This window comes from Ptychodera flava, chromosome 3, assembly GCF_041260155.1.
Source record: "Ptychodera flava strain L36383 chromosome 3, AS_Pfla_20210202, whole genome shotgun sequence".
Taxonomy (NCBI): Eukaryota; Metazoa; Hemichordata; class Enteropneusta; family Ptychoderidae; genus Ptychodera; species Ptychodera flava.
Window position 1 is genome coordinate 1,948,031 of NC_091930.1, and position 15,557 is coordinate 1,963,587.

The 15,557-nt window shown below is 36.2% G+C and overlaps 1 protein-coding gene across 1 annotated transcript in view; it reads left to right on the plus strand.

Moving 5' to 3' along the window:
• LOC139130273 (fibrillin-2-like) overlaps window positions 1-15,557 on the plus strand; it is a 71,769-nt gene that overhangs the window by 11,467 nt on the left and 44,745 nt on the right. Inside the window, exon 2 of the mRNA XM_070696027.1 lies at window positions 1,213-1,297. Within this exon, the coding sequence (XP_070552128.1) occupies window positions 1,213-1,297 (85 nt within the window). The remainder of the gene's footprint in view (window positions 1-1,212; window positions 1,298-15,557) is intronic.

Below are 15,557 nucleotides of genomic sequence, written 5' to 3' on the forward strand. Positions count from 1 at the left end.
AGATTACCCAAGATTTACCGATATTTGAAATTCAAAATGGCTGCCATCCCTGTGTTAACTCTATAGAGAAATATATAATTGTCGGCTTTTGAAAAACTAAGATGGAGAAAAGTTTTCTAAAAGAAAAGAATTGTTAAAGTTTACAAGTCGAAATATTTGATCCGTACCAAGGCATTGTTCTACCTTGAACGTAGAATTGTACCTTAGGGACAGATATTCACTCTCTCTGACTTTCACAATATCTTTTGGCCTTCCACATGTGATCACCGTCTGAATTATATTAACAGTACATTTTGCCCATAGACTTAAAACAGGAATAGCAGCCATTTTAAATTTCTATTAGCACTTAATTAGGTTATATGTTTCTCTAGTACCATATTTTGCTTTGTGAACCTGATATTTATTCTTAATTTTGAAAGGAAACTAGTTAAAGTTTCCCTATGGAAGACTGCAATAAAACTTGAAGTCTTTCAATAGGTGTGAACTACATGTACAGTACATGTACGGCATATCGTAAAAAACCCCCAGATATTTGACACATACAGGCTGCAACAACAAGCTCAGCAAGAGAAATCTAATGGTAATTTTCAGAGTTCAACAGGAATATTGCAATAATTAAAAAAGACATATGATATCAAATAAATAAACCACTAAAGTTAGAGCCTTTGAACTTCAAACAGCCCAAATTATAATATTATTCTCTGCAATTAAATAATTCATATGATGTAGATATTAGTAAGGAGGCTCTTTAATTATTTAAGTAAAAACAGTAATCAGAGACAGTAAAAGCTTCCACCATTGATTTCTGGGTAAACTTTATTCCAATTTACATTCTATTTTTTTAGCAACTGAAGTTCAGATAATAGACATCACAAAAGTTTACATCTTATTACACGCATACATGTCCATGTATTTGTAAAAATTTTAGTGGATTTACAAAATTTTCAGTCAAACACTGTTTCATCCAGATTTTGTGAATGTTCTACTTAAAACAAAAATTAATTGTGAAATTAAATGTTCTTAGACTACACAAATTTTTATGTAGTTTGAACTCAGCTGATAATTTGGATCACAATTTGGCAGTGCTGCAGTGTTTTATGTTTGATACCACAAACAGTAAATTTTGCACTAAAAACTGTATTCTCAAACTGCTGGTATGGTCATTTATTTCTTTGAAAGTTTACCATTCTGTATTTTCTGTCTTGTTTACAGGGTCTTCTTGCTCGGCAAGTTGTACTGCAGGGGAATATTATGAATCTAGTACAAACATGTGTGTAGACTGTCTTGCTGGATATTAGTGAGTACATGTACATAATTTCATCTGTCTTTTTAACATCTCCCCCCCCCCCTTCTTATAATTTGGTCTGGTCCCGCCATCATCAGTAGGATCCACTCAGTAAGGGTATATTGGCAAAAAGACTAGTGTATTTTCTTTCTAACTGTCGCCGCCACAAAGTTCGGATTTGAAAATTCCCTTGAACACCATAAATTGGTGAAGTAGGTTGGCCTATGTGCAATGTCTCAGAACCTTTTAGACAATTGATGGGCTGAAATTCATTGTTCACATAAAATTATTTCCACACGGCCAAAATCAGCTTCACACACAACAACAACCCTGGTTTCAGGTTAATTACAGTGGAATAAGATGTAGATAATGACAATTTAAAGTCTTCGATGGTTTTAAATGAAACAGGTGTTTTGAAAATGTACATTAAATAATGTACAGTCTGTCAAAGTATTCTATGATGGTAAACATTATTATTGCATGATATTTTAAAAGTGTAAATTATCACTCTGCACTGTGTGTCAAACTTTTATGATTATACAGCGCTGAGCACCTGTCCTACGTCCTGTACACCTATATGTATCTTAAGATTTCTGAACCCACACGTAGCAACTGTCGCACCTTGCTGGCTAGGTGGATTGTTGATAAGAAGAAGTATTGAAAAAAAAAGAAAAAAAAAAGAAAAAAGTATTGTAGAACTGTTTCACAAGTATTTTTAGTCCCCACGGACACCGTCCGGGGGGACTTATAGGTTTGGTCGTGTCCGTGCGTGTGTGCGTCCGTGCGTGCGTGCGTGCGTGTGTGCGTCCGTCCGTTCACGCAGATATCTCAGAGATGCAAGGAGCGATTTCATTCAAACTTGGTACAATAATTACTTCATATGTCATACAGATGCACGTCGATTTGTTTTGTGATACGATCCAATATGGCCGCCAGGCGGCCATTTTATTACGATTTTTTCATGTACAGAGCCATAACTCAGACACGTTTCAACTGATTTTATTCAAAAATGGTACAAGGACATTGACCAATGTCATAGATATGCACGTCAATTTGTTTTGTGATACGATCCAATATGGCCGCCAGGCGGCCATTTTATTACGATTTTTTCATGTACAGAGCCATAACTCAGACATGTTTCAACCGATTTTATTCAAAGTTGGTACAAGGACATTGACCAATGTCATAGATATGCACGTCAATTTGTTTTGTGATACAATCCAATATGGCCGCCAGGCGGCCATTTTCTAACGATTTTTTCATGTACAGAGCCATAACTCAGGCATATCTCAACAGATTTCATTCAAAGTTGGTACAAGGACATTGACCAATGTCATAGATATGCACATCAATATGTTTTGTGATACAATCCAATATGGCCGCCATGTGGCCATTGTCGAATGATTTTTTCATGTACAGAGCCATAAGTCAGGCATATCTCCACCGATTTTATTCAAAGTTGGTATAAGGACATTGACCTATGTCATACATATGCACGTCAATTTGTTTTGTGATACGATCCAATATGGCCGCCAGGCGGCCATTTTCTAACGATTTTTTCATGTACAGAGCCATAACTCAGACATGTTTCAACCGATTTTATTCAAAGTTGGTACAAGGACATTGACCAATGTCATAGATATGCACGTCAATTTGTTTTGTGATACAATCCAATATGGCCGCCAGGCGGCCATTTCTAACGATTTTTTCATGTACAGAGCCATAACTCAGGCATATCTCAACAGATTTTATTCAAAGTTGGTACAAGGACATTGAACAATGTCATAGATATGCACGTCAATTTGTTTTGTGATACAATCCAATATGGCCGCCGTGTGGCCATTGTCGAATGATTTTTTCATGTACAGAGCCATAAGTCAGGCATATCTCACCGATTTTATTCAAAGTTGGTATAAGGACATTGACTTATGTCATACATATGCACGTCAATTTGTTTTGTGATACGATCCAATATGGCCGCCAGGCGGCCATTTTATTACGATTTTTTCATGTACAGAGCCATAACTCAGACATGTTTCAACCGATTTTATTCAAAGTTGGTACAAGGACATTGACCAATGTCATAGATATGCACGTCAATTTGTTTTGTGATACGATCCAATATGGCCGCCAGGCGGCCATTTTCTAACGATTTTTTCATGTACAGAGCCATAACTCAGGCATATCTCAACAGATTTTATTCAAAGTTGGTACAAGGACATTGAACAATGTCATAGATATGCACGTCAATTTGTTTTGTGATACAATCCAATATGGCCGCCGTGTGGCCATTTTCTAATGATTTTTTCATGTACAGAGCCATAAGTCAGGCATATCTCACCGATTTTATTCAAGTTGGTATAAGGACATTGACTTATGTCATACATATGTACATCAATTTGTTTCATGATATGATCCAATATGGCTGCATGGCAGCCATGTTGGTTACAATTTTTTCGTGTCCTTAGCCAAACTTGGGCACGTCTCAACTGATTTTATTCACCGATTTTATTCAAACTTAGTACAAGGACATTGACCTATGTCATACATATGCACATTGATTTGTTTTGTGATACAATCCAATATGGCCGCCGTGTGGCCATTTTTTCCGATTTTTTCATGTCCGAACCATAACTCAGACATGTATCAAGCAAATTTATTCAAAGTTGGTACAAGGACATTGATTTATTTATACATATGTATGTCTATTGGTTTCACGAGATGGTCCAATATGGCCACATGGTAGCAATTTTGTTATGGTTGTTTCATGTCGAGAGCCATAACTCTGGCAAGTCTCAACTGATCTTATTCAAGTTGGTACATGTACATTGACTTATGTCATACATATACATGTTGATTTTTTAAACAGTAAGATCAAATATCGCTGCATGACGGTGACTTTGTTACAATTTTCTAATGTACAGAGCCATAACTCAGACATATTGCCACCAGTATCATTCAAAGTTGGTACAAGGACATTGACCTATTTCATACATATGCTCGTCAATTTGTTTCACGTCATGTAGCAGTAACACGTCAATATTATTGAAGTTTCGTAAATAGGCTGATATGTCAAGAAATACTGCATCAAATTCATGAAACTTTGTACAGATGTTAAGCTCACATTGCTTTAACATTGGAAAAGACATTTATCAGTGTCATTTTAATTATTTGTAATTGCATAAGTAATGAACTTTCCTAATTAGGGTGATATAGCCACAAATTAATACAACGTCAAATGTGATGAAACTTGATACAGATGTTGATCTCATTGTGTTGTAATACTGCATCAAACTTTATGAAATATGGTACAAGTGATAATCTGTTAAGTGTTAGGATTGTATGCAAAAATGTTTTGCAACATCCTTTTGATTAATTCCTAGTTGACCTCATTTTATGAACTTTAGGATGGTGGCCTTCTTTGGTTTTATGTTTTCATCACCATGGAACTCATTCTTGGCCATTGAGCGCCATCTGTATCAAAGTATTTTTATCACAGACCTAATTAATGAAGAGGACTCTATCCTCTCTGAGGACATGTAATCAAAGTACCCATTAACAAGTGGGGACTGTGTCATCAACGATGACTTGTTGAGATCAAGATCTTGATTGAAACCTTTGTAGGATTAGCATTGAAAGCCCATGGCACCCATGTGTGTGTGTGTGAAGAATATTGGTGTGAAATGTAAAGACAGTCTAGACTTGGCTCCAAACAGCTACCCATGTTTACAGGGTGTAAAAGTTTGATTTTCTGTGCTGTCAAGTGTTTACATGTTACTTTACGGCAGCTCTGCATATTATCACTCTGTAGACGGTTCAGACTTTCGCGTCAAATCTGAAGTGTTCTTTCAATACTCAGTTTGTGAAAAGATTGCGTCATGTCCTGTGCATACATATCCATCTTGACATTTCTATTTGAATGTTTGTACAAGTACAAAAATAATTCCTAGGCAGTTTCCTTATACCAAGTAATTAAGTCAAATTTTTTGTTGTACAGTAAGGTAAATATAGGATACATGTATTTTCAATTGTTGTAGTTAGACCAAGTAAAAAGTATTTCTCTACATGTATATGTAGTCCTGCACATTTTCCTGTATTTTCTCTTTTTATCCAGATAACTTCTGTGTGACATACTACAATCATTGCTTTTTTCACTGACAAAAAATCAACTTCACTTCTGTCTTTATTTATTGAGACTATAGAATGCTCCTTGGGGACATATAGTCATACTCAAATTTCTATAATTCCTTTCTGATCTACCACTTTTAGGGGCACATTTTAAAGCTTTTGGCATATACCCTACAAAAAACTGCTTTTGGGGAAAGAAAAATTTTCATCATCTTGGTTTTTCAAAAATCCAAAATTTAATTTTTTCCCAATACAGTTAACGTAGGAATGGCAGCCATTTTGAATTTCAAATACCACAAAAAAATGTTGGGTAATTTGTTTCTCTAGTTCCAAACTTTGCATGGTGAACCTCGATTTTTATTGTTGATTTGGTAAAAGAATGGTTAAAACTTTCATTCAAGGAAGTTTGAGCAAAAGTTTTAAGTCTTTCACTTTCTAAGCGCGTACTACCTTAAGTGTTTAAAAGATATGGAAGGATGGCAGATCCAGGCATTTAGTTTATTTCTCTAATTGATTACTTGTACTAATTACTGAGTTTATTAATTGATGCTATTTGAACCAATTATAGTACTGTATTGAATTCACACAGGTTGCACTTTGACTTTTATTTTGCTAGGGAAAACCACACTGTGAACATTTTGTTGAAGAAATTAAAGTTTGAATTGAAAGAAACAAAATGATGCAATGAATTATGGCTTTTTTAACGATAAGGTCATCTGCGATCGCAGCTTTGTTACTAAATATAGCTGCACGTACATGACATCGCACACTGCTGCTTTGAAATGCAAACAAAATCTTGTGAGTGGTCGTTAATATGTCGTTGTTTTGTGTTCATGGCAACATCACCTACAGGTCGCCTTGTAAGTTGCATTTTCATCTTTCTTGAATGCATTATTTCCAAAAATATGATGTAAATTTTGTGGACAAATATTTGTTTTTGCATTTTAATGAAGTAATGACGATATTTGCAAAGACAGCCCCATAGAGTGCATATTTGTGCATGTACATCATGCTCTGTATATCAAAAAATACATCAATAGGAGGTCAGGACGCTGTCAATTTTTCTCCCCAAAATAATATTTGAACTTTTGCTATGGTTTCTGTTTGACAAGGTGGCTGTGAGAGGGGCTCTCACATTGTTGTCTCTAAGGCTGAGCACTTCAGACAATATAGCCTGCAAACAAATTTGCCTGTACATGTGTGTGTGGTTGGCCCTTTCTCTGTTCTCTTCACTCTCATAGCCCACTGTATTTCACACAGTAAGCAGTGTTTAGCATAGCTTACTAAAGAAGTGGTTGCTTTGTGGAAGATATATTGCAGGAACCAGTAATCTTATTTGGTTACTGGGATCAAACTATCATACCACACTGGTCGTCTCTTGGCAATGGAAAAATCTACGCTGCATGATAATAGATCTGCTGATCCCACGATTACAACATGTTGTACCTTTTGAGTCAATTTTATTGCTATTATCAGATTTCAAACTGTATAAGGTATGAGAATTAAACTCTATGGTAGTTGAGGTGCCCAAACCTGCCCTGTTTTATACTTTATACTCGTTCATCTCCAAGTCTTTTTTCACAATTTCAAATACAAAGCCAAAATTTTATGAAATCTTTCTGTATTTTTAAATCAAAGCCAGTTAAAGTTCCAACCAGTCTGCTGTTTCTTAAAACATGGAATTTCAACTCCTAATAAGTGGCAACTGTGTCTGGTACTGACTTTTTTTCCTTCATTGTTTTGATATCGTAAATATGTTGTTAATAATTTATCACAACACAGTGCATGTACCTCAAACAACACGAACATTGAAAAGTAAATTTCAAAACTGAATTTCATCATGTGCTGTACAGTAGAAGTGAAACACTCTCCTACCGTCTGTGATTTCATTATAGTCAACCCTGTTCACCCCTAATTCCCAGAAAACGGGTCCACGACCACCATTGACCACAATGGGTTTGGGGCAAAACCATTGTGGTGAAGGGTGAGGTCCATGCATTGAAGTTTAAACCAACCAAGACCACTCGGTTTTTTAGTATTTTATGTGTTTAACACTTGTAAGTCTGTACAGGCACTTCAAAAATTCCAAATTCCAAATTCCTATGATCACTCTATTTGATCATCATATCTGTACAAAGGGCTTTTGGTTTCTCTTTGATAACAATGGCTTCCCACAAGGGTCTCATCCGTATCTCTGTACCATGTTTGATCAACGACAGATTCCAGTTTGTTAACATCCAACAGGTGCCAAAGCTGTTGAGACAGATTATTTAGGTGGTATTGTGTTTGACCTTTGACCTCTATCTTGATCTTGGTAATCTAATAATATTTCTGACAGAATTTCTAAACTTTGTAGAAGCAACCGTAATCATGTAAGCTTGAGCATGTACAAGTGGAAATGTCAGGAGTGTGTTTCTGATGTCATCGTGAAGTCAGATGTTTAGCGCTAAATTTCCAGATGTGAGTTTTTTCTGAGAATACACAATGCCGATGCTAGTTTTCAGTGTTGGAATAATAATATTATTAATCAGAAGGTTCAAGAACGATATATTTGTAGCAAGGTACATGTAAAGTACCGACTTAGGCGTAAAAGGTTAAAGAGAGCTGAAACCTTCAAATTTTTTCTGATCTGTCAAACTCAATTAATACTGAAATGATTTTAAAGCAACCGTTACTGCACACATAGTTACAATGTATGAAGGCAAGTTTCATATGTTTATGACACTTTTTCCGCTTTCAATAATAATTATCAATTATCATCAGTATTTCACAGTACCAGGATTATGTCTGGATTCTGTCCCGTCGTTGCAAATGCCAAATCTCAACTTTTACTTGGAAATTATTTTCTCTGGAAAGGAATTAAAAGCTTTTTATGACTTTCAGGAAATGAACTCTCTGGCGACTCAAGGCTTCCCCTGTTACCACGGCAACAAGTCATATCCTGGTAAACAGTGCTGCTGCAGGCTTTTTTGTGCCTGTGACCTTTAAGAGTGTTTTAAGCGACCTTTCGTGGTGTAATAGCCCTACTTTAAACCAGCACAGAGGAGCTTACATGTGCATTTAGTGTTGGAAAGTTGCGCTATTTGAGGATTAGGGAACAGCAGGGCAGATTTTGCTATGTTTATACTCAGTTTCTTCATCAAATAGCCGTGCTAGCTACAGTGCACTTCCTACAATTCATTACTGTAATGAAAAGTGGTTGTAGCCTGTTAAATTGAATATTTTATTTTGTTGCTTGCTGTTGTGAGTGTGGAAGGACATAAAATACTGAGGAGACAAATTTTGCAGTTTGCCCTGCAAAAGTAAAAAAAATCTTATTTTTTTGACATTTTTCCTTATTTTAAAGGGTATATAATAATGCAGAATGTTTTCATTATGTTGTAAATATTGAAATATTGGAGTTTTATCAAAAACTTTATTTGCAGAAAATTGAAATATATTTTCTTGTCAAAAGAAAATATTTTTTAAACTTGACATTTGTTTCATCCAGTCAGATTCATTTTTGTGTCCAGTAAATAATCAGGTTATTTCAAAATCCTTCTTGCCATTCAATTATCCAGAATTTTTAATGAAATCTCAGTGCCCTGAATAAGTCATTGGTTGTGATTTATAGCTTGATGAATGTCGCATTCATTAAGCCGTAATGTCTGTACATGTACACTGTACAGTGGTGCAGTAGAGCAGAAATTTTAGCTCCCTTTTGATGCAGGTAGTGTAATATTGAAATTTTTGTGGAATGTCTTCACCCTTGACCTTTCAATATCAGGATTTTGTTTAGTGCTTTCATTTTCTTTTTGGGGCTGATGGATCTATTCATTTGAAAATGGGGGTGGAAGGGGGACTCAAAGGATAATGTGCATAACTTTGTTGTGAAAAATGTATCATTTTCATGATTTTGTCTAGTTACTAACATTTGAATAGGTTAAAAAAAACAGGGTTTTGACCTACTCCCCAAAATCGTTGAGAGGCCTGGCGTACAATGTATGTACTCAGAAGGTCTTTTCTCATAATCTGGTCAATAGTTGGTACAACAGGTGAAAGCACAAATGAATTTTTACAGTCGAACGATGCAAACTGATCACAGATGGAGATTGATTGATCGAATCATTAGACTGTGGAAGCTCATGCAAAATTCATTCAATTGCCTTTTTTGAAAAAAGAACTCTTTGTACAAGGAAAAGGCGTAATTTCGCCGGCTCAAATTTCGTTGGCAAACATGATACACTGTAGTTCTAAGAGAGCAAAATGGGCTTCGTCAGCAGAACGTGCTCTCAGCGTCCGCCAACAGTCAAACGCCGCTTCTGGCAGATCGATAGAGATTGGAGAACGGGGGCAAATATTGGAACAAGGAAGCGATCACGGCAAGACTTGAAAAGAACAGAACGGCCAATGGGGTCGAATGTAATTAGATTTGAGTTAGCCCTGTTTGATCGATGTGTTTGCAGTGAATTTAGCATGGAAAGCCCGAAGTGATTGCGCAAATACCCACTTTCTCAATACCGGGGCTGACACATCAAGATTCCTAATGTTTGTCTACACTGAAAGAAAGTAGTGTCCGGGAGAAAATCAAGACATTCATAAACGTAAGACTCGCTACACTGACATGAAAGCTTTATTCCTGCAGGAAATTAAAATTAGAATTGAGGTGTATGATAAGTCTTGGATTCCCACTCTAAAACTTTTACAATTCTTTCTGATCCACCACTCTTTAGGGTTCACTTTAAAGCTCTTGGTGAAAGAAAAAATTCACTAATGCTAGTTTTTTTTGAAAATTGAACATTTTATTTTTCTCCAAAGAGTTGTCACAGGCATGGCGGCCATTTTGAATTTTGAAATGTCGGTAAATGTTTAGTTATTTGTTTCTCTAGTACCCAAATTTGCTGAGTGACCTCTGATTTTAATTCTTGATTTTGAAAGAGAATGGTTGAAAGATCCCCTGAGGAAAGTTTGAGCAAAAGTTTAAGTCTTTAGCTTTTGAGGCGCATACTGCCTTATGTCAAGTTAAAAATTGTTTGCCACAACGATTTCTGTATATTGTTTAAGGTAGTATGCCCCTGAAAATTGAAACACTGAAAAATTTTGCTTGAACTTTTTCCTTTGTTAAGTTGATTGATAGGTAAATAAAAAAAATAAATAAAATAAAAAAAATAAATAAGTATAAGTACTTGTATATAAATTTGTTAGGATCTGCAATTTACGATGCTATCTTGGGCGTCACTGAATTTTTGTATGAGAAACTCGGATGTAAATTGATGGTGATGTCAGTTATTGGTGTAATTAAGTTTGGAGAATTAGACATGTGGCAATTTATTGGAATTACAAGTCATTGATGGTGCTCTTACCATGGAATAACACCCCCCACCCCATGGCAATAGAATTAGCAACACATCATTGAAAAAGTTTAACCCTTTGAGCGCCAAAGTGAATTTTTGTCACCTGTATCAAAATATACACTAGTCAATTTTTTTAATTTTTGCTAACATTTTGATAAAAATCTGAAGTCAATAAAATGTGATGCTCATTTGGTCCAAAATTGTCAAAAAATTACAGAAAAATTCACAAATTAGGTGAAATGTTGCAACGATAATTTTGGTGGGGAAAATTGAGGCACTCAAAGGGTTAAATTTATGAATGAATAAATAAATAGTAATGTTAACCAAATTAATAATAATACTGATAAATAGATAGATAAATAAATATATAAATAAAATTGAATAAATAGATGAGTTAAAATACATTAAAAAAGAGACAAAAAATAAGACATACATTCGCAGCTTTGAGGTGAAAAGTTTGTGACTTTCTGAAAAAGGATTACACATTTTAAAAGGAGAAATTTAAGGAACAGAGTTAATGACAAAGCATCTCCTATTGTTAGAAATATTAGCTGTGTCTGTGAGAGAGTACACTACAAAACCAAAAGGGGCACTACTCTTTATTGCACTGTGGCCAACCCATTGAATGTTATCACGGGCTATTACGCTGTTGTTGTTTGTGTAGGTAACCAGTAGCAATAGCACAATGCCGGCTGTTTTCAAGTTCCAAATCACTGACTGGCCACAAAAGGTTTACCTCGTTAATGGAACACACACACATGTGTATATAAAGAACTGTTCCTACTGTCAACAAGAATGGATCTTTTCTTTCTTGTGGTCTTCTTTAGAAAATTAGTCGGCGGAAAAGAATACAGGGTGTGTTGATTTTTGTTATTTGCGTTTTTTTTTCAGTTCATCGGTGAGAATGCTGCTTTTGCGTTTTTTGTATTTTCATTGCAGCAGTTCCACCCAGCATCATAAAGATGTGTTTTTCTTCCTTGAGCCAGTAGTTCAAAAAAAAGTCCTGAAAAAAGCCATCAATTTTTTTGCAACCATGATGTCAGTTCACCGGAAAAGCTCGCCAGTTTAATACACATTGAACTATGTGCTGCTTGCTCTAAGGTTTCAACCCGCTCACCCCTAATTCTGTGTAGACAGGTCCACACCCTTCATTGATAGCCATTCACCCCTAATTCTGTGTAGACAGGTCCACACCCTTCATTGATAGCCATTCACCCCTAATTCTGTGTAGACAGGTCCACACCCTTCATTGATAGCCATTCACCCCTAATTCTGTGTAGACAGGTCCACACCCTTCATTGATAGCCATTCACCCCTAATTCTGTGTAGACAGGTCCACACCCTTCATTGATAGCCATTCACCCCTAATTCTGTGTAGACAGGTCCACACCCTTGATTGATAGCAACAGGTTTTGGCAAAAACCATAGTTGTGAAAGGGTGGTTCTGTTAAAAGTGAACATGTACAGTATAACACTACATGAAAGCTGTGATAGCGACAAGTGAACTCTGAAAATTCTGTGAAATTCTCAGCCAGATTTGAAATCACAACGTACAGCACCCAGTCACCTCACACCTGCTGTAGCTAAGACATCATCTAAAGCATTGTGATAAGATTTGTTTTGAAGGCCATCAAATAAATGTATGAAAATAATGTTTAGGAAAGAAACTCCGTTGGCGTAAGGCTTTTGTGATTTGGACCAGGGACAATCCTCACAACACCGTCGTGTCAACAATTCTACACAAAAGCTGTCTGAAATTACTTTACTTTCTTTGTGTGCCTCTATTCACAGGTGGCTCTCCAAAAGGAAAGTAGGGAATTGTGTTCGCATTATTTTTTAGCGCCTACGTAAACTGCCTCGTACATAAGAAATCTGTTAGGATTACAGCTGTTATTACAACGAATATGGAGAGTTTATTTTCTGTCTAGCAGAAAAAAACCCACAGGTGCATTCAGGCATTGTTAGGTCGTACATGTGTTTGGGAATTCTATGTGATATAGGATTCATTGTATCTCACAGTACCGATACTGTATACACAAATTGCAAAGAATCTTCAGGAACAGCCAATTGGTGAGATTTAGTGAAATGACTTTGAAATTGGCTATCATATCCCTCTTTTTCCTGTTTTACACTGACTGTGAACTTTGTTATTTGTGTTAAGGGTTGTTTGTTAATAAAGCTGCAAAATTTATTAAAATGCTAAATCCTCATAGCTTTACCAGTATCTTTCTTTTGAGGGACCCTGGGCAGATTTAGAATATTGCCTTGGGGGACAGATATTTGGAATGTCAAATTTTTCAGATAGTTTTCTGATCTACTTTTTCTATGGATTGATGTAAAGCTTACACAGTAAATACAATTGTCAGGCTTTTTTTTTTGTGAAAATCAGAATTTTAATTCTTTCGCGTGTACCACAGGGACAGAAGCCATTTTGTATCAGTAAATTCAAGGTAAAATTTGATTTTCTATCGCCAGAATATGCAGGGTGATCGCTGATTTTAAAATTCTTGATTTTTAAAGAGAATGGTCGAAAGTTCACCTGATTAAATGAAATTTTATTTCTTCTTTCACTTTTGAGGTGCATACTACCTCAATGAGAATTAACGATATGATGGACATACATGTACTTGATGAGTTGACCAGAGAATAATCTAATGTTGACAGTAGACTGAATCATACAAACAATTCTTCTGAGAATCGCTGCAGAACTTGGTGCAGTCAGTGTGGTGTCAATCATGTTTCTGTCAAATGTAGCATTATGTGCAAGCTACAGAGAGAAATTTGAACAATAGATTTAAGTTAAAAAAATATTATCAAGTCAACGGACGCTTATTGGAAATTGTTTTGGTTAATTAGCAAACATGTATCAGGAACTCTTATTATTTTATCTGCTATAGAATAAACATAATATGGGACAGCGCATATTTATACATTTTTGGGGGGGGGGGGCTGGGGGGATGGGTGGGGGTGTCCATGCCACTTTTGGGGAAATGGTGCCGCTTGAACAGGTCGTATCTGTGCAGTTAAGGGAGATCTTTCCAACAATGCAAAACATTTCAAATTCCCTTTTGTTAATAAACGCCAAAACAGTTTGGAGAAAAACCACATTTAGATTATTGTCTGCGTCATGGATGAGAGGTAAGCGTTTGACATTCTCTAAAACGTCTTTTTGAAGTCCGTTTATTGTTGCGATTTGAGTGTCTCTTTCCACGTTGCTAAGGTCTCCACGGGATGGAAAGGAAACTATGCGCTGGGTTAAATTCAGGGGCTCCGCCATGCTTGTTGAATGTTATTTATTTATTGGCTCCTATGGACTTGGTGAGTGTCATTGAACTGGCAAATTTAGATGCCTCAGTGTGTTCGCATTCCTGTGTGACCAGGTGTATGCTAGTAAAACCCTCTGGAGATTTTTGAAAGCGTTTGTTCTCTCACGGTTCATCACAATAGACCAGAGATAGAGTCAGCAAAAATTGTGAATGTAGTACACTAAAGAAATAAAATGTATACAGTGTATTTCAGGTTGCTATCTGTAAACTTCAATTGACAAGGAATATGGGTTTGTAGACACTGAGTCTGATTAATATTAATGAGGAAGAGTTTTTTGAGTGTCATTTCAACATGTCTGGCTTATGATTTTAAAGTAATTAAAAATTAAAAAAATTAAAAAAGTTCCCACAAGTTCTTGTTATGGTTGAAAACCACAAGTCCCTTTGCCACGCAGTGGTACAACCGCCACCCCGTTGTTTTCAATGCTGTGTTGTTGGACCACAAGACTAGGAAGCAGGGGTGGAGGAGGGGTAGTGGAGGTGAACCATGCTTGAGGAAGCCAGAGACTTTGCAAATTGTGGTTGAATAACATTTTACAAGAATGTTACTCAATGTACATGTGTACATGTTTAGTATTTTTCAAGTTGTTATAGTAACAGTACATTGTACATGTCCATGCATATTCACACATACCAAGTTTTTATAAGCACTGCTGTGAGATAAACAGTCAGGTCCTGGAACTCATGGTTTCTGTAACATATTCATTATTGCCTACTCTGCTGTGCAAATGAAATGACTCATGATTTATACCAGGATTTCCTGGAGTCTGAAATGCCATAAAACTCCAAGCCAATGAATTACATCATTTTCTTACAACACAGACTATTCAAAAGTTAAACCTCTTCAGATTTTATCATCTGAAAACTACTGCTGAACTATGACCTTTGACATGACCTGATCTGCTGGCGTCAACAGGACGGGCTGTATCCCAAGGTTGTTATTAATCTTTTTCCACTTCACAAAAGATATGATGGATTGCAAGCTGCCAGGTTTTGATAAATATCGCTGTACACCTGTATTTACTGTTCGTCTGACATCCTTGCTAATTGATTATAATTGCATTTAATGCATAGTATAGCAAATTTAAGTTTCCTTGCTGTGTTTGCGATTTCGACAAAGCTGAGACAGTTTTACATTGTTGTTAAGTAGAGTAGAGGCTTGGTGTTTCTACACAAATACCGGTATACACAGTACCAGTGTGCCCCACAACCAAAGAGATTTCACTGTTTTCAGGAAACTTTTGAGTCAATTGAAAAATTTGTGAAGTTTTCTGGAGTCACAATGTATAATGTCCTATTCAACTGAGAATTTTCTTGCATCACAGAGAATATTCATGAGTCATATGGCGCGCCAAATAGGCTAAGAGGCAGGGCTCGAAATTAACTATTTTCCCCGGTAGTCCACTTGGGCTACCATTTTCTGAAGTTGGTAGCCCAGTGACATTGACTGGTAGCCCATGCATTTCCCTAATAACCAGGCAAGAA